The following is a 26,542-nucleotide window of genomic DNA, read 5'->3' on the forward strand; positions in this document are numbered from 1 at the left end:
CTTTTTAACTGGGTCCTGTCCCCTTAACTGAAAGCTCTGGGAGAAGCAGAATCACAGACACCCTCCCTGGACATTTGGCAGTGGAAGGCTTGGAAACGCCGCTCACTCAGCCAGCTCCTGGGGCACCATGCGAAACAGGATGGGGCAAAGTTCTTTGCGAGTTGCTCCGTGATTCAGATGCACCCGGCCGGAGCAGTGCCAGCCCTCAGGCTGCCAGGCGGCTTCCTCCTCCCCCAGCAAGGCACAGACCAGTCTCCGACACTGGAGGGAGAAAGGTGAGAAGGGGCAGGCAGGGGTGGGGGCCTGGGGGGCAAGGGGAGAGGAAATTAACCAGCTGGAGGCCAGAACTCTGTATCCTAATTACAAGCCTGCTCCTGCTCCTGCTCCCATTGAAGCCAGTGGCAAAGCTAACATCGGGTCAGGCCCTGCCAGCTGCAGCTCTGCCTACTGCCAAGCAGCAAGGGGCTCCAGTCCCCTTGCCCGCCGCCTCCCCAGCATGGCCCTGGGCCCTCAGGCAGGGAGGAGAGACCTGAGCACTCCAAGTAGGCCCAATGCCCGAGCATCTGGGAGAAGGAAGCACTGACTGGCTGGCTACGGGGGAACAGAGCGTCTCAGCCCACACTGCTCCCCAGTCTGCATTTGACATGAATGGTTTGCACTAAAATCAGCCCCTGGGAAGTTCCTGCTGAGAGGTGCCACCCTTGAGCCCAGCACCGGCTGAGCATAGAGCTGGGCACAGCTTCCATCTGGCCTCCTCACAGAGATTAGCCCTGGAATTAAACTCCCTGGACCTCTCCCTCCAGCTAAGAGAGGATCAAAGCAGGAGGGAGGCCGATGCAGCCTCAGAGATGGGGCCCCGCAGGTGAGCTGCCAGCCAGACATCGGAATCCCAGACGAGGCCCCGAATTCCATGAGAACACAGGCCAGAGCTGTCTGCATCTATCTTCATACACAATTTAGCAGCCCCAGCACCAAATCTAATGCCCATTACCGAGGGGATGAGAAAAAAACAAAACAAAACTGGTCATTTATTCACCCAGCCAAAATTATCACTTGTTTCAGGCAAGCTACGCTGTGAAGATGATTTTAAAGATATAATCCTGTCTCCAGTCAATGCAATGCAGCCAGTGCAGGGGTGAAACACAGCAGCTGTTTGACAGCGCCCAGCAACACATGACCATAGAAGAGATTAAATGAAAACCACACGTCAAATTTAAACCAGGGTGAAGTGATTCAAGGCAATTTAAATCATTGATTTAAATGAGGCTGAGGTTTCGTAAAACTAATTTGACAATTTGTGCTGTTAAAAATGTAGATTAAAATGTATTATGAAGTAAATGATAAATGCTGTGGGGTTTTCCCCTCAGTGCAAGGACGGGCTGGGTATCTCATCTGAATGTACAAAACTACTATTGGCAAAAAGCAAAACAGTGGAAATTAAGGGCGCAATTCCTGTAACTTTCCTGAGGCCTAGCCCCATTGACTTCAACGCCCCAGCTCGGCGCTGTAAGCGGAAGCATGGGCGTAGGTGTTTGCAGCATCAGCAGCTAAATCTGTATTTTTATTAAAAACTTCTCTTTGTGGCATAAAATCGTTGTCACTTCGAAATCAAAATGCGTCAGGTTAGCACTGCGACGGGAGTTCGATTTCCAATACACGGATAAAGTCACGGGGGCCTGTTTTAAACACACAGGCCAACAGTTAGCCTAGGAGCCATCTTTGGGAAGCAGAGGGTAGAAGCTCCTGGCGGGGTCTGTGCGGGGCCCATTTACCCCAGCACTGCCTGGCAGCAATGCGAGCCCCGGGTCCACGTGCTGGTGGGCCCTGCACTGAACACACAAGCTGTGTCCTTCCTCCCTCTCCCCGGCCAGAACGCTGGTTGAGAAACACCTTCCTGGGACCGAGCTGTTCCAAATACCGTCCTGGGGTGGGAGTGGTGGCAAGGGCAGAGGCAGCCAAGGGGAGGGCTGGGGCCAGCCTGGCCCCCAGAGCAATGGCAAGCAGCCCCAGCTAGCAGAGGCAGAGAGAGGCAGGCTGGACCCGGCCCAGGACAGGGCTCCAGCCCTGGTGCAACTGAGCCAGGCCAGGAGGGATCCCAAAGGGCTCCCTGACAATTGCCCAGACGTCAGCGGTCTCAGGGAGGGGTGGCCATGGAGTCCCAAACATGAAGGAGCCGATGGAGGAGAGCATGCTGGGACCCCAGTATTCAAGGATTAGAAATGAGGGCAGGCATGGGCCTCACCCTTCCCCGGGACCTACAAGCCCCCCCCACTTCGGTACCACACCCAAGCACAGCCAGAGGGTGGGGGTTTGTGAGCCGTGCAGAATGCAGGGCTGATGCTGTTCAGCGGGGAAGGACAAAGACAAACCTCTCCTAGCCAGGATCCGAGGCTAAGCACAAACACAGCGTGTCCTTGAGCCAGGCTGCAACGCTCCGTGTGCAGCCCCATGCGCAGCACCGCTTCGGGGGCATCTGAAGGGGAGCTAAAAACCCACTTTTCCTCGGAGCTGCCTGTGAACATGAAGCAGTTTTGAACCTTTATGAATAAAGTGACTCACTGCTCCATGGGGGAGGGGGGGTGGATTTTAGATTAACACACAACTCCAGCACCTCCAATTGACTCCGTTGGCAGGTTTAGGAATCCAAAGAGGGGACTGGGGGTCTGGCCATACCCACCTCTGCCACTGTGCGTGGTGTCCTGGGCAGTGCCAGGAACAGAACCCTGGACAGTCCTCCACCTGCCCACTGGGCCACGCTGCTTCTCTGACGCTGGGCAAACAGGGGTTAGGGACCTGCACGCACAGCTCTGCCCCTTGCCTAGAGCTGGGCTCACATCCCTGCTCGGGTCTGTTCACTCCTGATGTCACCACTCCTCAGACATGGAGAATCTGCCACGGATGGAGCCCTACCCCTGCTGGCTCTTGACGATTAGGAGACAATTCTAATTGGATTTCAGTGATTATTTGCTCCATCTAGGAGGGCTGAGAAGTGTTTAGCTGGCTCCCCCTCTGATTAAATCTTTACTTCACAGTGGTGAGCGTGTGTATCTCCGTATAACCCCAGGTATCGGCTTAGCAGAGCACTTCAGCTTAATGAGCCAGACAGCTGCCAGTGACCAGCTGCAACGGGGGCTTATTCTGCATCTAGGTGATTTCATCCCGGTTCTGCAGCTCTGAGCCGAGATCCAGTCTCGGGGACAGCTTGCTAACTGACTGTTCAGGCAGTCTGAAGTCCCTGCCAGTCTTAAAGGTGTATGTGATCAGCATTTGGTTACAATACACAGCCTGCAGGCCAGTCTTCGGTGCCACTGCCAGAGGGAGGTATGTATCCCGGGGCACTGGGCCTGGCAAACCTACCTCCAGCCATCACTTGGAAAGCTGCCGCCAGCTTCCAGCACCCACCGAGCAACACCCTCGCCCCTGCACAGCTCCCATGTGGACTCTGCCTGGCTGCCATGGCCACCTGCTTCTGAGGTCACATCGCCATGTTAGCCCCAGACAACCTGTCTGCCCCCTCACGTCCCCTTTCACATTCGAGAGCTTCTGCCTGGCTCAGCACCCACTCAATAGAAACTGTGAAAGGCCATTAGCTGTCCCCTACTTGTCCTCCAGAGACCTCGACCATGGAAACAACCGGGAGGTGACAAGCATGGTGCTGCGGCACTGCTGAATGCATCAGGCAGCCGGCGGCTGATTAGAAAGGAGACAGACCTTCCAATGCCTCGTCTTGGCAATCAGCCGTGATGGGAGAGGAAGCACAGCAAAGGGAGGTGACAGGTACATGGAAACACAATCCACTCCAGACGCAGTGCAACCTGCCTTCCAGCACCTCCCCGGCACGAGACACGGCCCTTGCTTAAACAAGCACATAAAGTATCCTCAAGGTTCCCTCTGTAATTATGTCTGACCTTTAGTTAGAGACCAGGCAGTCTGTTCCCAGGGCTGGTTTCACTGTGTGCTTTCTACAGACTATCCTGTAAGTAGCAGGGACTGCGGCTAAGGGGCTCTGTTAACATCAAGATGACGAGAGTTTATTCTGGAATCTGCTTCTTCGCCATTTGACATGAAGATGTCACCCCCCAATTCCCCTCCTCCCATGGCCATTCCCCCATCCCCGGAGCTGCCCAGGGGCTGACATGGCCAAGCCAGCATGCAGCCTGTCAGGAAGGCAGAAGTGACCCCTGGGGTTGGGGATTTGTGATACTGCAGCCACCCTCCCCACTCATCAATACCCCACGGAGAGAGCACTGCACAGGAGCTAGTCAGACAGAGTTAGCTGCCGGGAAGCGGCTGACCAGTCTCGTTGTTGATGGGAGGCAGGGGGTAAAAACAAGACAAATGTGTTAAAAGCTCAGAGAGCAAGAACCCGGAGCACTTGAACAAAACCAGTGAATACAAAGCTCCTGCCTTCTTCCAACGGGCTCTCCGGCCCTTCCTCAGACCCAGGGTCAGACACCCTGCAGGTGCTTGCTTGGATAGTGGTTTGCCCATATTAACATAAGGAAGTCAGAGTCCTCACTATGCTCGCAGCAGGCCCCGTTGCCAGCCAAGCCTGTGAGCTGAGTTAGAGGGATCGCCGGAGGCTGCAGCACTCAGTCCTCTCCCAGCTGGAGATGCAGCAGGCATTATTCACAGCTTACAAGTCCAGACGTCTGCCGCACACACGGGCTGGTGCCTGGCTGCTCAGATGGTTGGCTCCTTGGTGGAAGGCGCAAGGGCCTGCAGATGTTTACGGGAGTCCTAGGCCAGAGGAATTACAGCGGTTAATACGCCCGAAACGCTGAGTAGAACTGAGCGTGAAGAGGTCGTGTTTCTCTCCCCACAAGCCCAGGTCTCAGGGCAGCCCCAGGGGTGGGTCTCTCAGCTATTCAGGGTCTCCTGCAAGCTGCACACTGTATGAACAATCCCTACAGGGTTAGTGACTGGTCATCCTCCTTTCTCCTCCCCTAGGACCCGCCAAGCCAGCACCCATCTCCTAGCAGGCCCCATCTCTACCACCACCATGCTGCTGCTGCGTGTCACTCTGCGCCTCCCTCTGACACCCGCTGCCAGCCCAGCACGTTCAGACAGTGTGTGCTTTCTGACAGCCCCCGCCTGGGAAGCGCCTGGCTGGGGCTGACATTCAGCCCTGGGAGCTGGGATGAGCTCCCTTCCCAGGGGCCTTTTCACCAGGCCCCGACTTTACCCACACCAGCTGCACCTGGTCAATGTGTTCAATCCTCCCCACTCATTCTGGGGGACGACGTTTGGAAGCCCAGTGTGAGACAGTCCCGCCCTGACGTCCAAAGGGGCCACGCACCCAGCAGACTGCAGCAACCCTCATCTTTAATTCAGAGAGAAAGCCCCAGGGCACTGCAGCTCCCAGTACGCAACAATCCAGGCCACTTAACTGGAGATGGAGCATTGCATGCTGGGATCTGTCATCCTGCAGGCCTCATGCCCATAGGCAAGATGAAGATGGGCTGCAGGGGTTTACACGTGCTGGAGTGGTGTGGAGGACAACATGTGTGTATGGTACCTGGTGTGTGCAGAATTTCTCACCTCTTTCCTGCCCTCAGACAATTTCAGCTTTGCTCGGGTGCCATGACTTGCTGGAGAATCAGGCAGTCTCTGTAACTGGACACGGTTTAAATAGTGAGGCAGAGGCAGAAGGGTCAGAGGGAGCAGGGACTGGCTGGGGGAGGAACTGACACTCCAAGATCTTCCTTGCAGGCAGACCATGCTAAGTACATGGTTAGTCTCCTACCCAAGTCCAAATTCACCCCGACGGGCACTGGACATGGTGTTACCGCACAAAGGACAATGATCTCCTCTACAGGGAGCAGATGCCTTTGCCTTTAGCTGCTGGTTAGTCTAGATTAACCCACCAAACTGACCTGGGCCTGGCACTGATGGAGTGAGAGGAAAGATGCAGGGCTGGTCTGGAGGCCAATATGAAAATAATCTGAATTCAAATTGGAACGGTGCAGAGAAGGGCTCCTAGGATGATCAGAGGAACGGAGAGCGAGCGTCCAAGAGGAGACTGGAAGACGGTGGCTTGTTCAGCCTAGCACAGTGCAGGCTGAGAGGGGATCAGTTGCTCTCCATAAATACCCTGGGTGGGAGAAGAGCTGCTGCAGCTAAAGGACACTGCTGGCACCAGAACAAATGGAGCTAAGGCTGGAAATGAGAAGGTGGTTTCTAACCCTCACAGGGAAGCCATCTGGAGCAGCCTCCCAGTAGGAGCAGTGGAGCAAACAACCTACTAGTTTGAAGATGGAGCTTGATAAGTCAATGATGGGGACAATCTGTCAGGGTCTTCCCTGCGATATCAGGGACTGGACTCCATGGCCAGGAGGTCCTGTGCTCCTAACATGAATCTTAAGCTCAGTCCCTCAGAGGGAGGGATAGCTCAGTGGTTTGAGCATTGGCCTGCTAAACCCAGGGTTGTGAGTTCAATCCTTGAGGGGGCCACTTAGGGCAAAAATTGGTCCTGCTAGTGAAGGCAGGGGCTGGACTTGATGACCTTTCAAGGTCCCTTCCAGTTCTAGGAGATTGGTATATCTCCAATTATTACCTTAGAGCGCCATGGCAAAGATCCAGGGGAAGTGGGAGAAGCAGCTTTAGGAGGAGTGAGACTGATATAATGGGATAAACCGGAGGGCAGAGAAGCCAGGAGAGAACTTCCACAGCACGACTGGAGCCAGAGGAGCACCGCCCAGGCGAGAACCAGCACTGAACTCCACGGCTGTCTCCATTCCTCAGAATGGCATCTTCTGGCCTCGTGTCTGATTGCAGACAGATCGTCCACAGGCCCAGACTCCAGCAGAGCGCAGCCAACACTCCCCCGGAGAAGTGAAGTCCCATGTACCACCTCCCCTCCAGGAAGCACACGCGGCCCCAGGCACAGCTCTTACCAGGTGGAGGTTCTCTTTGCTGGCTCCCTCCGATTCCGGTGTGGAGTCCCTGCTTTTCCTTTCCAAGATCAGTGGGTTCCCCAGCATCCTCCGCTGAGTTAGAAAGAAGAGAGGGTTGTTGGTAAGTGCGGAGAGAGGCCTTAACGGGGGAAGGGAGCGCTGGGACAGGATGAGGATTCTGGGCTGAAGTCACAGCCTCACATGGCCAGCAGCTGGATGTTGGGAAAAAAAGCAAAGGATTCCCCGCAAACAGGACCTGCCTGAAATCCGACCCGACGAGGAAGGTGTGGCAGGGCACCTCCTCCCAGCCCTTCCCCCTCTGGCCGTGGCAGGGCCTGGGGAAAGCAGCCACACTCCGGTCCGCTGGGTTTCCTTATCAGGATTTTGGAGGTAGGCCTCGGGGCCGCCCCTAGAAGTGCTCCTCCACCAAACAAAGAGAAACCAATTCCCAAACCCAAACCTCCCCCTGCCCCCTGGCTGGGGGGTGTCAGGCCTTCAGCTCTCCTCTCCCTCTCTCCAGCAGCCCTGAATAGGACTCAGGTGTCCTGAACTGACCTGAGTAACCCCTTCTCAACTGGTAGGGAAAAGGGTCTTTATCATTCTAGGGCTAACAGGTCTGTCTTCCATGCAGCCATCAGACGGCCTGCGTCGCAGAAGGATGAAAGACACTCACTTCACTTTGCATGGGCACAAACACTGGGCCTGAGACCGGAATGGGCCCATTTAGCCCGATCTCCTGCCTCGGACAGTGGCTGACACAAGCTGTCCAGAGGAAGGTGTGAAACACCCCCGAGGGAACTGGGGACTTGCCCACCACGAGGGAAGTTTCTTTCCCCAGCTGTCAGGTGGTGGCTGCCTCATGCCCTGGTGCAGGATGTTTCTAGCCTCACACTGATACTATTGTTACCCTTTCTAATGTGCCTGCATTGGAGAAGCAGCTAATCCCATATCTTACTAGCTAGGACAGCCTGGGGCAGTGAGTTCCCCAGCTCGTTATGCGTGGTGTAGAAAGGTCTTAGCAGTTTTACATTTAAATTAAAGCTCAGAAAGAACTTTAAGAGCAGTAGACCAATGGCACAGCCTGCCTAGGGAGGTCGTAGAAGCCGCTTCATTGGAGGTTTTCAAAAGGAGGCTAGATAGCCAGCTCTCTGGGATGGCTTAGACACAAGAAATCTTGAATCTCAGCTAGGGCTTAGACTAACTCAGTGTTTCTCAACGACCAGTCTGTGGACCGGCACCGCTCCCTGAGATTCCCTGACACAGGTTAGGAAGGCAGCAAGCCAGTCCCTGGTATCAAAAAGGTTGAGAAACACTGAACTAGATGATCCTGGCAGTCCCCTCTAACCCTATGATTTACATGGGTTGTCTCCAATATCATTGCTCTGCCGTTCTGCAGGGTAACTAGAGCACAGTCTGTTTTCTCTGCACCATTCAGTATTTCATATCCCTCTCCTGGCCCCTCCTCCAACAAACTGTCCCAGGCTTTCCAGTCCCTCCAGAGCTTGTCGCCTGTTCCTGGGCCCCTTTCAGGGCTGTTCTGGAGCCGAGTGACCTGTACACACACGCGTACGCCCCGGGGCTGATGCAGAGGTTTGGAATAGTCTCCATTTTGTTCTCTACCCCTTTCCTCAGGCACCTCAACTCTTGGTTTACTCTTCTGACCACTGCACATGAGCAGGGGGCTTCAGCAGACAGCTTCTGAGGGGAGCTGCAGTTACCTTAATGAGGCCGCTGAAGGAGCGGGAGCGCCTCTGTACCGGGGGTGTCGGTGCATCGGGCCCAGGAGTGAGAGTGCCGGGATGCTTATGGAACTAGAGAGAACACGCAGGGCACCATGTTAGGTGTTAAACCAACAACTCCACTATCTTCCAGTCACCCCCGCCAGCTACCCGGCACAGCACCCCAACCCCCACACGTGCTCAGGATCTGTGGGTGGCTTTGTGGGTGAGCCCTGCCTCTGGGAGTCTGCAGCCAGTGGCGTGCTCCCTCGGACTAGCCCCTGCTCCCTGAACACTACCTGCCGGATGAGCTTTTTCTTCTTAGCAGAGTCTGGCATGCTGTGGATGTGGTGGAAGAGCTCCTTCAGCGCCTCCTCCGTGTGCTGCTGCGTCTCCTCTCGGTGGGACGGATCCAGCCTGCTCCGCTTCTGAGACTTCAGGGGCTGGAGTTCCTTGGACCCGGCAGATGTCAGCAAATCCAGGTCGTCCTGGGAAAGTTCAGAGGGGCACACTCATGTTCCCACGTCACTCCCTGCCCTAGTGCCAGCCCGCTGCACTCCACAGGGTGGGCATGCTGGCAATGCCAGGAGCAACGCGACTCGTTACAAAACCCAAACCAGCCATTGCATCTCGGGGCCCGCAGGAACAGCTGTGCCAGCTCCCGTGCAAGACCCATTGCTGTGCAGCAACAGTCCCCTAACAAACCCATGGGGGCGGGGGCGGCAGTGAGAAGGTGACCGGACACCACAGGGCAGCAGCTCCCCCAGGCTGACATGGGCTTGGTGCAGCGTTCCCTCCAGTGCATCACGGGGAAGAGCTGGCTTGCTGGAGAGCAAGGGGAGAAATTCTCTTTCCCCATCTAGTGGAGGGTCTGATCTCCAAGCCCCCCTTGCTGCGGCAGCTTGTGCAGCCCCCAGACCAAGAACAGCCTGACCGCAGTGGCTAATGTGAATGGCTCAGGTCGGTTTGAACACGGCAGCCCAGCCAAGAAGTATCTAGTCACTACACGTACTGTGCCTGGGGACAGAGAATAGGCCTAGTGTTAGACCTGGGGCTGCCATGGTGTCCATGCTCCAGCTCCTCCCTCCAGTGCCATCATCCGGGTGATCCTGAATCATGGTCCCATGGCGGCTCCCCCTCCGGTCTCTGGGCAGAGCCTGTTCTTGGCACTGTTTCAGTTTTCAGCTTCTCTCACTTGTAAAACCCTCCGAACAGCACCAGAGCGACACACCTTCCTCCCAGCACCTGCCCCTTCCCCGTGGGCAGCCACTCATCTGCTGTCCTCACCTTTGACGCGTGCACTCGGGACCCCAGGTAGTGCAGCCTGGCACATTCGCGAATGTATGCCGGAGCCTGGGCAGGGAGGGAAGGCAGGCAGTGAGCACAGACGAGACCTGGCATTTCCCATGGGCCCTGAACCACACTGCACACCCCACCAGCCCCTCTGCACTCAAGGAGCCGGTGGCTTCACAAGCGCTTTTCTCTGGCCAATGCAGTGACAGTGATTGTGGTACAATGAGTTTCTGCTGAGACACAAAACCAAGCCCAGTGGAACAGAGAGAGTACAGCCAGCCCAACATATCCTGAAAAGGGTCTAAGTGCTTTCTCCATTTGCAAACAATTCAGCCAGCCGCGGACCCCGAGCCGGAGCCTGACTAAGAGAGGAGGAAATGCTCATCTAGAGACGGTGAGGCCTTGCAGAGAGAAAATGGGCATGCTGAGAACTGCTTTCCTGAAAACGGCAGCTCCAGGCCTTGGAGACCCTTAGCATGACTGGCGAGCGTGCTGGATGGCCAAGACGCTACTCTGCAAATGAAATCTGTCCTCCCCGAGAGGCCCTGGCCTGGGACAGAGAGCCCCTCAGCAATGTCCCACCAACCCACCCTGCACCTGGAGTATGCAGTGCTGGGCCTCTCCTCTGGTCACAGCCTACCAGCTCAGCCCCAGCCCTGGGAGAGGCTTCGCCATGTGCACGAATATCTATGAGACCGAGGGCATCCCACTTGCACACAGATTCAACTCCTATCAGCACTCCCCACGGGAGAGCCCCAGGAGATGTTCTCCCGCACATAGGGACCCTCAGTTCCCCAGAAATGGCCCTTGTGAACGTCCCCTATGAAACAAACATGCTTTGGAGCCTGCCAAAGCCAGTGCCTGAACTGGCCTGCAGAGGGTGCTGTCAACCAGCCAAAGGAGGAAGCGCCAAGTTCAGGCATCGCAGACCTGTGCCCTTCGCTTCTGCTGGGTCACTGGCGTGGCACTTCTCAGGCAGTGCCACCAGCCAGCCGCAGCACCCTGCGAGCCCCTGCAGGAAGGGAGAGCAGGGGTACGAGGCCCCCATGGGGCGCACTGACCTTGAAGAGTTTCTGCGAGTGTTTGATCATGAAGGCCACGCCCTCATTCAGCTTTGTGATATTCTCCTGCAGGTCGTTTGCTGTCACCTGGGGAGGGGACGAAGGCCAAGCACGAGCATCAGAAGGGGAGGAGGCTGGGTGTGCTGCCCGACTCCCCGGGGAGTTCCTGTCCCTCTGCTCAGGCCTCTATTGCACTGGACACACAGCACGCCCATAGGCAGGCTGCACAGATCCACAGCCTGCGCCAGGATAGCCCACGCTCTCTGCACCTGCACCTCAGAGCAGACGTTTAGCAGCAGGCTCGGGTGGCCTGCACAGAAAGGGCTGCGGTGCGTCCCCCAGGCCTCGTGCATCGCTCACAAGGCAATTCTTAGAAACAGCAGGAGTTTGGTCACTTTTCAGATGCATTGAAAAAGAGGAAGCAATATACACGGCTGTCACTCCTATGGCAGGCAGCAGCCTCCCCCAACACAGCTCTGCCAAGGCCCCTGAATCTTGACTGTCAGCCCCACCCTCTCCCACTCCTGTGTTCCCCACTCAGCCTGGCCAGCACCCTCCTGTCCTGGCCCACGGCCCCAGTCCCACTGTTCTGCCCTGCAGTATAACCCAGCTGCTGCGAAGCGTTGCTTACATTTCTGGGCCACAGGATGTGGGGTGCAAACATGAGAGCCAGGTTGTGGGCAGACATCTTGTTCTTGTCCTGTTTCTTGGCCGTTTGGTAGAGCAGGTCCAGCAGCAGCTTGAGCAGGTTGCGATTGGGCGGGGGGAGGATCAGGAAGAGCAGCTGCAGGGCTTCAATCTGCCGCTCCTTATCCGGCGTGCTGGTCTTGTTCCCCTTGTCATCAAACTGCATCAGGCCTGCAAGCCAGAGGGCGCAGGAGCTGAAGCCACCTGGAGCCCCTCAGGTCTCCGTAACCAGGAAGCTAGGTCCATACTGGCCAATCCTCCCCCCCCATATATTGTACTTCTCCAGACATGCCTACCCTGGCTCCATCACCCCCGGGAACCCTCCACCTCCCCCAGGTGGGTATGGTTAACTCCTGCCCCCAGGGCTGAAACGTACACAAGAAAAACATCCTCAGGGTCATTCACCTTTTGGGTCCCTCCCCTGTCACAAGACCCAGGTCCCGAAAGAGACGAACATCCCAGTGTGTGGCCAGTTGACATAAGCTGCCCTCGAGGAGGCTCGCTCAGCTCCCATCCCTTGTGTCTATCACTGCCCTGTTGCCTACTCACCTGCAATTTTGAGGTGGGCTTGGAAGTGCTTGTGTGTCAGCAGGGGCTCAGGTAATTCACCCAGGAACATCTTCAGCAGAGAGGCCACATCGTTGGAGTGAAACTCGCCCGATTCCAGGTCAATATCGGCCCCGCTGTTCAGGGCATCCTTCAGGATCTGCTGCCTGAGACTGTTCCCTGGCACTCGAAACAAGCCCTCCATTCGCAGATCTGCTCGGCAGGGAGTAGAGAGAGATCACTCATCGTCAGGAGGGGGCTCCCGACCTTTGACACAAGGAGCCCTCTCCCAATTTCCCTTCTAGCCACCTGCATGGGATCCCATAGAGAAAACCTTACTCAGCAGGCTATATACAACCCCAAGGCCCAGCATGCGCCCTACGGCTCTGGCAGAAGGAATGCCTGCAAAATCAGAGAGGTGAGAGAAGGGCTAGAAGCTGCCACAGGTGACTCTGGGTCACAGCACCAGCACACAATCCAAGCAAAACACTCAGGTTTGGAGCCCTGGGAATGGCAAGCTGGCAAGAGAGCTGAGAGTCACTTACGCTTGTGCAAGTATTCGATGAGCTGCGAGACCTGGGCGATGCCCTCCTCGGTCAGCGGGGAGCCAAACACCACCCCTTTATCTGGGGAACAAAGCGATCCAGTCAGCACACATGGGACAGGAGCAACTCAGGCCTGGCACCTCTGGGTGCAGGAGCCACAGAGCTTAGCAGGCATTTTCCTACTGTGAGACCAGGATTTCCAGCAGGGGGTTCTGTTGCTGGGAAATCAGTGACCAGGAGAGTTGGGGTAAAGGTCAGAGGAGAACCCTACTGCTCTGACATCACAAGCACCCCAAACCAATACTTTTACCTTGCAATGGCCATGCTCCAAGGGGCTTTCATCAATTTGCTGTTTATAGCAATGCAACTGCAGATTCTTTCTCACCAATGTTCTAAATAAACCATATTACTGTGGAGGCAGGGAAAGAATTAATAAGGATTTGAAGGGGATTTTAATGCATGTCAGTCAGTTAGCAAGAGTTAGGCCAGCTGTGACCCTAATGACGTGAGCTTTATAGAAGCAGGATAGTGTGAGGCAGAGGACAAGAACTGTGTAAAAAGTTATTACGACCTTGCAACTTGATAACCAAATATGCAGGCTGGCGTCTTTTAGAAGTGAGACAAATAAGATAGCAGAAAGGCTTATGTATAAACAAAATGTATTTGTTGCTTTTTACCGTCTGTATTATTGCTAGAAATTGTCTGTAACAAAGGTATAAAGCTTGCTGTAATTGTTTACCAGTTGAGAGACCTGTCCGGGACTGGGGCGACCCTGTGTCCTAGGGCTCTCTCTCCCTCCATTGTAATTACTGGAGAAATAATAAAGTATTTGATTTTGCTGCACCCAAACAAAAAGCGAGAACTGAGTTTTTCTCCGACATTACTGAACCCCCGTAAGAAAAGCCATGTCAGGGCAGGGACACCTCAGCCTTACAAGATGTGCTAGCTACAGCCCAGACCCATTGGGAGCAGGCTCCCTAGTGGAGCGGGAAAGTTAACAAGACACAGTTTCCCCTCCAATTCCATGTGGAGCTTTAGAGCAGAGGTTCATTTTTAGAAATCCCCAATTTTGGAATATACCATGGAGAATCTGAGAGTCTAGCTCCCATTCATAATCCTGGGAGAACGCCTGCTGAGAGTATCGGCTGGAGGGCTCTGAACGCCAGGGAGGTAGATGGCTGAAATTTGGATCTGATGGGCTATACACCAGATTCACAACATTATTGCTTTGGTGCACAGGGATACAGAACATGCAGGCCATGTTGTCAGTCATCAGCCTGATAGATTTGCCCCTGAGGAGGGGTAAGAAATGAAGGCAAATTCACAGCTCTGAATCCCAAGCAGAGGTAAATGCCTCCCGCCAGCCCTGAGTTAGGAACCTAATTACACCTCTACCCGCTATAACGCGGGTTCGCATACAACACGGTAAAGCTCTGATACCCTGCTCTGAGCAGCATGTTAAGGGTGCCAGGCCGGGGTCAGGGGGTTGGATAAGGGGCAGAGGGTCTCGGGAGCAATCAGGGGCTCCCCTCCCAGGGTCTGGGAGGCAGGAGCTGTGGGGGGACACCTTTGGGGACCCCGCAGTCCCAGAGTGGCCCTGGGAATTAGCAGGGAGCTGGTAGCAGCCCACTCTGCTTCCCTCGCCCCAGCCCCAACCATGTCACTCGGGGGAGGGGGCTTGGGGGAAGGGATCCCCCCCACACTCACCAGCAGCGGTGGAAGTGGAGCAGCCTGGCCCCAGCCAGCTCCACTCGCCAGCGCCCAGCCGCAGCGCTCCGCTTCCTGCTGCAGGTGAGTGCGGGGGGCGTCCTTTCCCCAACCTCCTCGCACTCACCTGCGGCAGGAAGCGGAGCAGCCCAGCCCCAGCCCACTCCACTCCGCCAGCTCCCAGCCACAGCACTCCGCTTCCCGCTGCAGGTGAGTATGGGGGGCATCCTTTCCCCAACCTCCTCGCACTCACCTGCGGCAGCAAGCAGAGCAGCCCAGCCCCAGCCAGCTCCACTCCGTCAGCTCCCAGCCACAGCGCTCAGCTTCCTGCTGCAGGTGAGTGCGGGGGGCGTCCTTTCCCCAACCTCCCCGCACTCACCTGCGGCAGCAAGCAGAGCAGCCCAGCCCCAGCCAGCTCCACTCCGTCAGCTCCCAGCCGCAGCGCTCAGCTTCCCGCTGCAGGTGAGTGCGGGGGGCGTCCTTTCCCCAACCTCCTTGCACTCACCTGCGGCAGGAAGTGGAGCGCTGCGGCTGGGAGGTGGCAAAGTGGAGCGGGCTGGGGCCGGGCTGCTCCATGTTAGGGGGCTTATTCCTTCACCCTCTCACTTCCCTGGGCCTTCTCGCATGAACAGAGAGCAACAATACCCAAAGTCCAAAGGCGCAAACAATTCGATGTTTACTGGGGTGAACTTCCAGCAAGCAGGATTCCAGTTTCCTTCCTCAGTGTCTCCCTTCCCAGCTCTGACACCACAGAGCCTTGCCTGTGTCCCTGTTCCTGTTCCCATCCCCCGTTCCCATTCCCCCCTTTAGCAAAACATGATCCCAATTCCCCCACCCCCAGTCCCTGTTCCCAACCCACCCCCCTTACTTCCTGATTGACTGCAGACTATATAGTAAAAGTTGAATTCTGCTTAGCTATACCTTCACCAATCATTTTATGAAATTTAACTAACCAATCCTAACATCCTGTAACATGGTTATTTAACCAATTATATCCCACCACTTTAACTGGTTTACACCCAACAAAATTAATTACACAGCAGACAAACACACTCAGAACCAGACGAGATTATACAGCCAACCAATAGGGAAGTGAGACTGCAGCGACAGAACAACACAGAAATGAGGATTTCACATCCCAGCTATTGATAAGTGAGTTCTTGCCTGGCAGGATGCTATCAAACTAATGTTTCCTTTTACATCTTCTAGGCTCTTCCCTTTCTCTGGAGGTGATAGATCGGCTCACCTTCCTAGCAGCCCCAGATTGCCTGATTTCAATATGACTAAACCGGGCCTCAGACTGTCACAGTGAGAGAAGGCCCTTACACCGGCAGACAGTGATTTTCATTCTTTCTTTTATATCTCTATAACTAGCTAAGTGATAAGAATACACCTAAATTCTTAAAGTATAGGCCTTTGCAGATAGGCCTGAATATCTATATCCTAACACTCCACTTCCCGCCGCTGCCGGTGAGTACCTGTCAGGGCACGGGGAGGGGTGGATAGGGGTCGGAGCAGTCAGGGAACAGGGGGGTTGGGTAGGCAGTGGGGTCCTGGGGGTGATTAGGGACAGGGGTCTCTGGAGGGGGCGGTCAGGGAACAAGGAACAGAGAGGGCTAAAGCAAGTTTGGGCGGGAGGGATAGCTCAGTGGTTTGAGCATTGGCCTGCTAAACCCAGCATTGTGAGTTCAATCCTTGAGGAGGCCACTTAGGGATCTGGGGCAAAAATTGGTCCTGCTAGTGAAGGCAGGGGCTGGACTCAATGACCTTTCAAGGTCCCTTCCAGTTCTAGGAGATTGGTATATCTCCAATTATTACCTTAAGTTCAATATAACGCAGTCTCACCTATAACACAGTGAGATTTTTTTGTCTCCCGAGGACCGCATTCTATCGGGGTAGAGGTGCACCTTGTCAGGGTGGGATTGAGGCTTCACCCCTCTCCTGGGCATTCCCTAGTGGCTAGGGTAGGCTGAGGTCCTCAGCTTGCTGGCGTCTGTGAATCCCATTCTTAGGCACTGATATCTCCCCATGCATTGTATAAGTGCAAAGTAATGCACACTGGAAAACATAATCCCAACTCTACATGCAAAATGATGGGGTCTAAATCAGCTGTTACCATTCAAGAAAGATCTTGGAGTCATTGTGGATCGTTCTCTAAAAACATCTGCTCAGTGTGCAGTTTCAGTCCAAAAAAACCTAACAGAATGTTAGAAACCATTAGGAAAGGGATAAATAATAAAACAGAAAATATCACAATGCCTCTGTATAAATCCCTGGTACGCGCACCCCTTGAATACTGCAGTTCTGGTCGCCCTATCTCAAAGAAGATAGGAGGAGCAGAGGAGCGTGTGGATCAGACACAGACTTCTCTTATGGGAGAGTCTGATGATAGAGAATCTCCAGGTTATAGTCAGGAGCAGAGGAATGAGAAGTATAATGTAAGGGCCGGATCAGATGATAAACAGTCACATAAAAAAGAATCTGGCACATCAGAAAAAGGCAGGCTAATAAACAGGGACAAGTTTTTAAAGTGCTTGTACACAAATGCCAGAAGTCTAAATAATAAGATGGGTGAACTAGAGTGCCTTGTGATAAAGGAGGATATTGATATAATAGGCATCACAGAAACCTGGTGGACTGAGAGCAATCAATGGGACACAATCATTCCGGGGTACAAAATATATCGGAAGGACAGAACAGGTCGTGCAGGGGGAGGAGTGGCACTATATGTGAAAGAAAGTGTAGATTCAAATGAAGTAAAAATCGTAAGCGAATCCACATGTTCCAGAGAGTCTCTATGGATAGAAATTTCATGCTCTAGTAAAAATATAACAGTAGGGATCTATTATCGACCACCTGACCAGGACAGTAATAGCGATGATGAAATGCTAAGGGAAATTAGAGAGGCTATCAAAATTAAGAACCCAATAATAGTGGGGGATTTCAATTATCCCCATATTGACTGGGAACATTTCACTTCAGGACGAAATGAAGGAGAGATAAAATTTCTCGATACTTTAAATGACTGCTTCATGGAGCAGCTGGTACGGGAACCCACAAGGGGAGAGGCAACTCTAGATTTAATCCTGAGTGGAGCGCAGGAGCTGGTCCAAGAGGTAACTATAGCAGGACCGCTTGGAAATAGTGACCATAATACAATAGCATTCAACATCCCTGTGGTAGGAAGAACATCTCAACTGCCCAACACTGTGGCCTTAAATTTCAAAAGGGGGAACTATACAAAAATGAGGGGGTTAGTTAGACAAAAGTTAAAAGGTACAGTGACTAAAGTGAAATCCCTGCAAGTTGCATGGGCCCTTTTTAAAGACACCATAATAGAGGCCCAACTTCAATGTATACCCCAAATTAAGAAACACAGTAAAAGAACTAAAAAAGAGCCACCGTGGCTTAACAACCATGTAAAAGAAGCAGTGAGAGATAAAAAGACTTCCTTTAAAAAGTGGAAGTCAAATCCTAGTGAGGCAAATAGAAAGGAGCACAAACACTGCCAACTTAAGTGCAAGAGTGTAATAAGAAAAGCCAAAGAGGAGTTTGAAGAACGGCTAGCCAAAAACTCCAAAGGTAATAACAAAATGTTTTTTAAGTACATCAGAAGCAGGAAGCCTGCTAAACAACCAGTGGGGCCCCTTGATGATCAAAATTCAAAAGGAGCGCTTAAAGATGATAAAGTCATTGCGGAGAAACTAAATGGATTCTTTGCTTCAGTCTTCACGGCTGAGGATGTTAGGGAGATTCCCAAACCTGAGCTGGCTTTTGTAGGTGACAAATCTGAGGAACTGTCACAGATTGAAGTATCACTAGAGGAGGTTTTGGAATTAATTGATAAACTCAACATTAACAAGTCACCGGGACCAGATGGCATTCACCCAAGAGTTCTGAAAGAACTCAAATGTGAAGTTGCGGAACTATTAACTAAGGTTTGTAACCTGTCCTTTAAATCGGCTTCGGTACCCAATGACTGGAAGTTAGCTAATGTAACGCCAATATTTAAAAAGGGCTCTAGGGGTGATCCCGGCAATTACAGACCGGTAAGTCTAACGTCGGTACCGGGCAAATTAGTTGAAACAATAGTAAAGAATAAAATTGTCAGACACATAGAAAAACAAACTCTTGAGCAATAGTCAACATGGTTTCTGTAAAGGGAAATCGTGTCTTACTAATCTATTAGAGTTCTTTGAAGGGGTCAACAAACATGTGGACAAGGGGGATCCGGTGGACATAGTGTACTTAGATTTCCAGAAAGCCTTTGACAAGGTCCCTCACCAAAGGCTCTTACGTAAATTAAGCTGTCATGGGATAAGAGGGAAGGTCCTTTCATGGATTGAGAACTGGTTAAAGGACAGGGAACAAAGGGTAGGAATTAATGGTAAATTCTCAGAATGGAGAGGGGTAACTAGTGGTGTTCCCCAAGGGTCAGTCCTAGGACCAATCCTATTCAATTTATTCATAAATGATCTGGAGAAAGGGGTAAACAGTGAGGTGGCAAAGTTTGCAGATGATACTAAACTACTCAAGATAGTTAAGACCAAAGCAGATTGTGAAGAACTTCAAAAAGATCTCACAAAACTAAGTGATTGGGCAACAAAATGGCAAATGAAATTTAATGTGGATAAATGTAAAGTAATGCACATTGGAAAAAATAACCCCAACTATACATACAACATGATGGGGGCTAATTTAGCTACAACGAGTCAGGAAAAAGATCTTGGAGTTATCGTGGATAGTTCTCTGAAGATGTCCACGCAGTGTGCAGAGGCGGTCAAAAAAGCAAACAGGATGTTAGGAATCATTAAAAAGGGGATAGAGAATAAGACTGAGAATATATTATTGCCCTTATATAAATCCATGGTACGCCCACATCTCGAATACTGTGTACAGATGTGGTCTCCTCACCTCAAAAAAGATATTCTAGCACTAGAAAAGGTTCAGAAAAGAGCAACTAAAATGATTAGGGGTTTAGAGAGGGTCCCATATGAGGAAAGATTAAAGAGGCTAGGACTCTTCAGTTTGGAAAAGAGAAGACTAAGGGGGGACATGATAGAGGTATATAAAATCATGAGTGATGTTGAGAAAGTGGATAAGGAAAAGTTATTTACTTATTCCCATAATACAAGTACTATGGGTCACCAAATGAAATTAATAGGCAGCAGGTTTAAAACAAATAAAAGGAAGTTCTTCTTCACGCAGCGCACAGTCAACTTGTGGAACTCCTTACCTGAGGAGGTTGTGAAGGCTAGGACTATAACAATGTTTAAAAGGGGACTGGATAAATTCATGGTGGCTAAGTCCATAAATGGCTATTAGCCAGGATGGGTAAGAATGGTGTCCCTAGCCTCTGTTCGTCAGAGGATGGAGAAGGATGGCAGGAGAGAGATCACTTGATCATTGCCTGTTAGGTTCACTCCCTCAGGGGCACCTGGCATTGGCCACTGTCGGTAGACAGATACTGGGCTAGATGGACCTTTGGTCTGACCCGGTACGGCCTTTCTTATGTTCTTATGTTAAGACATTTTAGAACTGGAAAAGGTTTGGAGAGGGACAACAAAGATGATTAGGGGACGGAATAGCTGCCATCTGAGAGATTAAAAAGGCTGGGACTGTTCAGCTTAGAAAAGAGACGACTAAGGGTGTCGATATGATAGAGGTCTATAAAATCATGGCTGGTGTGTTATTGTCCTATTCATATAATTCAAGAACTGGGGGTCACCTAACTAATGACATGAATAGGCAGCAGGTTTAAAACAAACACAAGGGAGTATTTCTTCACATCACACACAGTCAGCCTGTGGAATTTGTTGCCAGAGGATGTTGGGAAGGTCAAAAATATAACTGGGCTCAAAAAGAATTAGATACATTCATGGAGGACAGGTCCATCAAGGGCTATTAGCCAAAAAGGTCAGGGAGGGAACCCTATGCACCAGGTGTCCCTAAACCTCTGACTGCCAGAAGCTGGGACTGGGCAACAGGGGATGGATCACTTGAAATTTCCCTGTTCTGTTCATTCCCTCTGAAGCACCTGGCACTGGCCACTGCCAGAAGACAGGATACTGGGCTAGATGGACCATTGGTCTGACCCAGTATGGCCGTTCTTATGCTCTTCTTGTATAAGTAGCCTGGGCACCTAACTCAGAACCGAGTTTTCCCAGAGAGGTGCTTGCTAGTGTCGGGAAAGGCTAGATATCTTAACATGATGAGAGACTTCTCCTCTAGCCTAGAATTGCAGCTCTGAAACACCTGCCTACACAGCTGTAGTATGGATGTGAAAACACTTCTAGATTGCATCAAGAGAGGTCAAGCTCTCTGAGCTATTCTTAATGGAACCTGGGCTGGTGGAGACATCACTTCTGAAAGCTATTAAAAAAACGGTTACCTACCTTTCGTAATGGTTGTTCCTTGAGATATGTTGCTCATGTCCATTCCAGTTAGGTGTGCACGCGCTACGCGCATGGCAGCTGGAAGGTTTTTCCCCTAGCAGTACCCGTTGGGTCAGTCCAAGCGCCCCCTGGAGTCACGCCTCCATGGCGCCAAATATAGGGCCCGCCAACCCGCGACCACCTCAGTTCCTTCTTGGCAGTTTGCTCTGACAGAGGGGTAGGTGGGTGGGTACTGGAAAGGTAGGTAACTGTTTTTTCTTCTTTGAGTGATTGCTCATGGCAATTCCAATTAGGTGATTACCGAGCCTAAATTTTGGAGGTGGGGTTGGAGCTCAGAGGTTTGCTGACTGTAGCACGGCTCTGCCAAAGGCTGCATCATTTCTAGCTTGCTGGGTAATGGCGTAATGCGAGGTGAAAGTGTGGATTAAGGACCATGTCGCAGCTCTGCAGATTTCCTGGGTCAGAACCTGGGCCAGGAATGCCCTTGTGGAGCATGCTGTAAGTGGAGGGGCAGGTATCTTCGTCCGATTGTAATATGCCCAGATACAGGATGTGATCCATGGCGAAATTCTTTGGGAGGAGACTAGAAGCCCTTTCATTCCATCTGCTACTGCGACAGACAGCTGAATGGACTTCCAGAGTGGTTTCATCCGTTTGATATAGAAGACTAATGCGCGGCGAACGTCCAATGAGTGAAGTTTTTGCTCCACGCTGCTTGTGTGCAGCTTAGGATAGAAAACTGGAAGATATGCTGGTTAACATGAAACCGGGAGACAACCGTAGGCAGAAAAGCCAGATGTAGTCTAGGTTGAACCTTGTCCTTATTGATGTGAAATGAGAACTCCGCTTAGGACCAGAGGCCCTGAGACCTGTGGTCTCCCAGGTGCGCGCCCCAACCCAACACTGATGTGTCTGTCACCAGCGAAAGCAATGGCTGTGGTCTGGCAAAGGGGACACCCGCACACACCACCTGCGGATCGAGCCACCATAGGAGGGACTTGAGGACCGGTCGAGGTAAAGTGACGATTTTGTCTAGACTGTCCTGAATAGGCCGATACACTGAAGCCAGCCATGCCTGAAGAGGTCAGAGTCTCAGTCTGGCGTGCTATACTTGTAGCAGGGTGGACCCCTGCTCCTGGTTTTGAAGAAGTTTAAAAGCGGCCTGGCAGGGTTTGAGAGCTGCTGCTCTCAAGCTGGGCTGATTGGGGGAAGTGGCTGCAGCTGGGCCACACCCCAATCAGGCCACAGCTGGCCCTTATAAAGGCTGTAAGCCAGAAGCCCAGACAGTCTCTCTCTGTTTCTAGAGGGAGATGGGCCTGGCTGCAGGGAACTGAGACAAGGTACCTAGGGTGAAGCAGGGCTGGGGAAAGGCTGAGGAGCTGGGGAAGCTCCAGCCTAGAAAACCCCAGGCTGCGGCCTAGCACAGGGCAAAAGGTACTGGCAGGTTGCAGGGGGCAACCTAGAGGTAGGCCAAGGCAGCAGGTCCAAACCCCCTTTGCCGATGATGAGTGCTGGCTACTGCAGTCTGCCCCAGCGAACGGGGGCTAGACAGAGACTGAGCAATAGCCACTACTGAGGCGAAGTGGGGATAGTAGGGTGGGGGATCCCCTGGGAAGGGGAAACCCAGTTAAAGGTTAAAGGGGCACCGGGGTCCTGGGAGGGACACGGGGGCCAGGAGATGACAGGGGGATCACCGGCCTGCAGAGGGCGCTCCGAACGCTGGAAAGAGCTAATTCCCCAGAGTCACCAGCAGGAGGCGCCACAGGGGTGAGTCAGACCCGTTACAATACTACATAGGTATAAGCAGCTAAGTGGTCCAGAAGCTTTAGGCAATTCCTTGCTGTGATGGTAGGGAACTGCCTGAGACTTCGTATGATGTCACACAGGGACCGGAAACACGACTCCGGGAGGTATGCCCTCGCCTGTGTAGAGTCCAATACTGCCCCTATGAACTCCGTCCACTGAACGGGGGGGTACGGTTGACTTCTGTACATTCAGTAGAAGGCCCAGGTTGTCAAAAGTAGCCCTTATGAAGCTCACTTGCACCTCCACTTGCGCCCTGGAGCCGCCGTTGATTAGCCAGTCATCGAGGTACGGGAACACCTGCACCTGATGCTAGCGTTAAGAACACAGCCACAACTGCCATACACTTAGTATCAGAGGGGTAGCCGTGTTAGTCTGGTTCTGTAGAAGCAGCAAAGAATCCTGTGGCACCTTATAGACTAACACTTAGTAAACATTCAAGGAGCTGCTGACAGGCTGAATGGAAGGACTGTGAACTGATAACGACTGTGGTTCACCACGAACCTGAGGTACCTCCTGTGGGATGAAATTACTGAAATCTGAAAGTAAGCATCCTTCAAGTCAAGGGTGGCGTACCAGTGCCCCAGATCCAAGGGATAATGGAGGCTAAAGAGACCATGCAGAACTTCAGTTTCTTTATGAACTTGTTGAGCTCTTGCAGGTCTAGGATGGGCCTGAGGCCACATTTGGCTTTCGGTATTAGGAAATACTGGGAATAGAAGTCCCTGCCCTTCAGCTCCTGAGGAACCTCTTCCACTGTCCCCAGCGCTAGGAATGTGCACCTCCTGCGTGAGGAGTTGTGCGTGAGAAGGGTCCCTGAACAGGGGTGGAAGGGAGGGAGGGAGGAGAACTGGAGGGAGTATCCCCTTTCTACTGTGCGGAGTACCCAGTGATCCGATGTAATCTGCGCGCACGCAGGACAGTCGGCACAAAAAGGTAAGGGGGGAATGGACCCAGAGTCCAGACTGGTGTGTCGCCCCCGGGCGCACCTTCAGAAGTTCTGCTTCTGGCCTGAGGATGTTTTGCCTGCCCAGAGCTGACGAAAGGGGAGGCCTCTTTCTGTTGTTTCTATTATGCCGCTGAGAAAAATCCTGCCTGTTTTGTGGGTGGTAAAAACGAGGCGGGGGTTGCGACTTAAAGTGCCTCCATTGTGTAGCCAGAGCGTGCAGGCCCAGGGACTTGAGGGTGGCCCTCGAATCCTTGAGGCTATGAAACCGAGAGTCAGTCTTTTCTGAAAAGAGGGCCGAGCCCTCAAAGGGGAGGTCCTGTATAGTCTGCTGGACCTCATATGAGAGCCCTGAGACTTGCAGCCAGGAGCTCCTCCTCATGGCTACCCCAGAGGCCATGGTGTGGGTGGCTGAATCAGCCACATCGAGGGCTGCTTGGAGCAAGGTGCGGGCAATGAGCTTACCCTCCTCTACCAAGGAGAACTCTGCCCTGGAGTCCTCCGGGAGAAGCACCATAAACTTCACCATCGCTCCGCACGAGCTGTGACTATACCTACTGAGGACAGCCTGATGGTTAGAAATTCAGAGCTGGAGCCCCCCGTGGAATAAATTTTCCTCCTAAAGAGGTCCAGCTTTTTAGCCTCCCATTTTTTTGTGGAAGGGCCCTGATATCCTTGGTGCTCCCGCTCATTCGCCGCGGCTACTGCTAGAGACTCTGGCGAGGGATGGGTGTACAAATGCTTGAACCCCTTAGAGGAAACTAAGTATTTTCGCTCATTCCTCTTCACTGTGGGTGGTAAGGAGGCAGGGGTCTGCCACAGTGTCTTAGTGGTGTCCTGTATGGTCTTAATAAGTGGCAGGGTGATACGGGAGGGACCAGAGGGGGCGAGAATGTTCACCACGGAATCTGATGTCTCAGCGACCTCCTCCGCCTGGATCCCCAGGTTCTGCGCCACCCTGCTGTCCTCCACAGCCGGGGTCATCGACATTCCTGCCATCGCCTCATCAGGCGAGGATGAGGACGAGGACCTAGATGGGAGCAGGTCCTGTTCTCTGCCCTCGGCAACAAGGGGATCCCGCAGTGCCTGGTCTTCCGGCGCATTCAGTCCCGGCATGGCAAATGATTGGTCCTGCCCCGGGTGAGGTGTCAGAGGCACGTATGATGCTGAGGCCACCGACGCTGACCTCGAATGGGACCTCTGGCTCTGGCAGAACACCCAGGGGGTCCAGAAAGACCACTGGGCGGGAGCCTGCCACTGACCAGGCTCCAGCCCTGGATGAAGCTGCTGCCTGCGTCTATCAGACCTGGACCGCCTGCTTTTCCTGGACCTATAGAACTCCACTTCCGACTCCGAGGACTCACTGTAAGATGACCATGGAGAAGCAGTGCCCAGCGGTGCCTGGAACTCGGGGACCAGTGCGGCTCCCCTATCCGTCCACTGGTGGATGGTACCAGTGATTGGTGCCATGGGGATGGCGACTGGCGCAGTACAATCACGGCTTGCCTCTGGATGGCACTGAGGGTCTCACAGGTGCTGCTGAGACGGAGCTCGCCTAGGAGGGGAAGGCGGTGACGGGAAGGTGATGAGGTCCTTGGCAGTCTCGAACGCCTCCAGCGTGGAAGGTAACTGTAGATCGCAGCCTTCTCGGAGAGGGGAGTGTTGGGGGCCCAGACTCAACTGGTCCTGTGCTGGGGCAGGAGTCGATGGGACCCTAGCTGGAGGACTCAAACTCACGTGGCCTGCCATGGTTCTCACGGCGGCGGACTTCTGCGCTGGTTTGGGCATGGGAGCGGCCCCTTTTAGGTCTCCTCTTCTTGTGGGGCACTGAGGATTGCGAACGGTGCTGCCCACTGCCCTGCATGGATCCCCTTTGTGGGGAACTGTGCTGGTGCCGAGGGTCTCTGGCAGAGTCCTACCTCGATGCCAACTCACGTATCGGTGGTGCCAGCACACTGCGCACCAACGTCGAGGTGCTCAGCGTCGGCTTAGCTGACCCAGGGCCCAAGTGGGGACGGAAGGCAGCCTCCATCAGAAGGATCTTGAGGCGCTGATCCCTCTCCTTCTGAGTCCTAGGACGAAATCCCCTGCAGATCTTGCAGCGTTCCTTTTGGTGGCTCTCCCCCAAACGCTTCAAGCAGGAAGTGTGGGGGTCACTCCTGGGCACAGACTTGCCACATGCTGCACAGGGTTCAAACCCTGGGGAGAGGGGGGGCGTACCCCCAAACCAAAACTACACCAACTAACACTAACTATTTACAGAAAAAGTTCAAGACTGCTAAAGAAGCGCTTGCCGAAGCAAGAGATAACGAGCGCTCCGGCTAACCGTCACAGGCGGTAAGAAGGAGCTGAGGTGGCGGTGGGTCGGCAGGGCCCTGTATTCGGCAGCGTGTCTCCAGGGGGCACCTGGACTGACCCGATGGGTACTGCTAGGGGAAAAGCCTTCTGGCTGCCATGCACACGGCACACGTACGCCTAGTGAGCAATCGCTCGAAGAACCAATGCTCCAGACCAGGCATGGCCAAGCTGTGGCTCATGAGCCACATGCGGCTCTTTTACAGTTAAAGTGCAGCTCCCAGAGCCCCCCACGTATTCCCCCCTCCTACTCTCTGCTTACAAGACTGGGCAGGGGGAGCTCAGGGCTTCTGCCCTGCAGCGGGGTGCTGGGACTAGGGGCTTCTGCACTGCAGGGAGGGGGGCCTCAGGGCTTTAGACCATCAGTTGGGCATTGGGGCAGAAGCCCCACGCCCCAGCAGGCACCACCCTACGGGGCAGGTTGTGTGTGTCTTGCGGCTCTCGAACATCTGAAGATTATTGTATGCAGCTCAGAGGGTCAGTAAGTTTGCCCACTCCTGCTCTAGGTGAACACAATGAATAAAACCACCAAACAAAAGAAGGAGGCAGCCTCATAAAACCTCCTTAAAAGGCTGACAACTCTTCTCTCA

At 53.2% G+C, this 26,542-nt stretch overlaps 1 protein-coding gene across 5 annotated transcripts in view; it reads right to left on the bottom strand.

The window, feature by feature from the left end:
* Window positions 1-4,102: 4,102 nt before the first annotated feature.
* Window positions 4,103-26,542, bottom strand: part of LOC123357018 (rho GTPase-activating protein 19-like) — a 53,543-nt gene continuing 31,103 nt past the window's right edge. For 2 of the 5 annotated variants that reach the window (XM_045000278.1, XM_045000280.1), the window contains exons 3-12: window positions 12,747-12,827; window positions 12,205-12,414; window positions 11,600-11,826; window positions 10,969-11,055; window positions 9,902-9,967; window positions 8,914-9,102; window positions 8,615-8,707; window positions 6,897-6,989; window positions 5,542-5,616; window positions 4,105-4,740 (exon numbers count right to left, since the gene is read on the bottom strand). In XM_045000278.1, the coding sequence (XP_044856213.1) occupies window positions 4,684-4,740; window positions 5,542-5,616; window positions 6,897-6,989; window positions 8,615-8,707; window positions 8,914-9,102; window positions 9,902-9,967; window positions 10,969-11,055; window positions 11,600-11,826; window positions 12,205-12,414; window positions 12,747-12,827 (1,178 nt within the window). In that variant the 3' untranslated portion in view covers window positions 4,105-4,683. Of the gene's footprint in view, window positions 4,741-5,541; window positions 5,617-6,896; window positions 6,990-8,614; window positions 8,708-8,913; window positions 9,103-9,901; window positions 9,968-10,968; window positions 11,056-11,599; window positions 11,827-12,204; window positions 12,415-12,746; window positions 12,828-26,542 lie in introns of all 5 variants that reach the window. The other 3 variants (XM_045000279.1, XM_045000282.1, XM_045000281.1) reach the window with 3 other exon arrangements.

This window comes from Mauremys mutica, unplaced genomic scaffold, assembly GCF_020497125.1.
Source record: "Mauremys mutica isolate MM-2020 ecotype Southern unplaced genomic scaffold, ASM2049712v1 000206F_np12_subseq_1:328963_obj, whole genome shotgun sequence".
In the NCBI taxonomy this organism is placed as follows: domain Eukaryota; kingdom Metazoa; phylum Chordata; order Testudines; family Geoemydidae; genus Mauremys; species Mauremys mutica.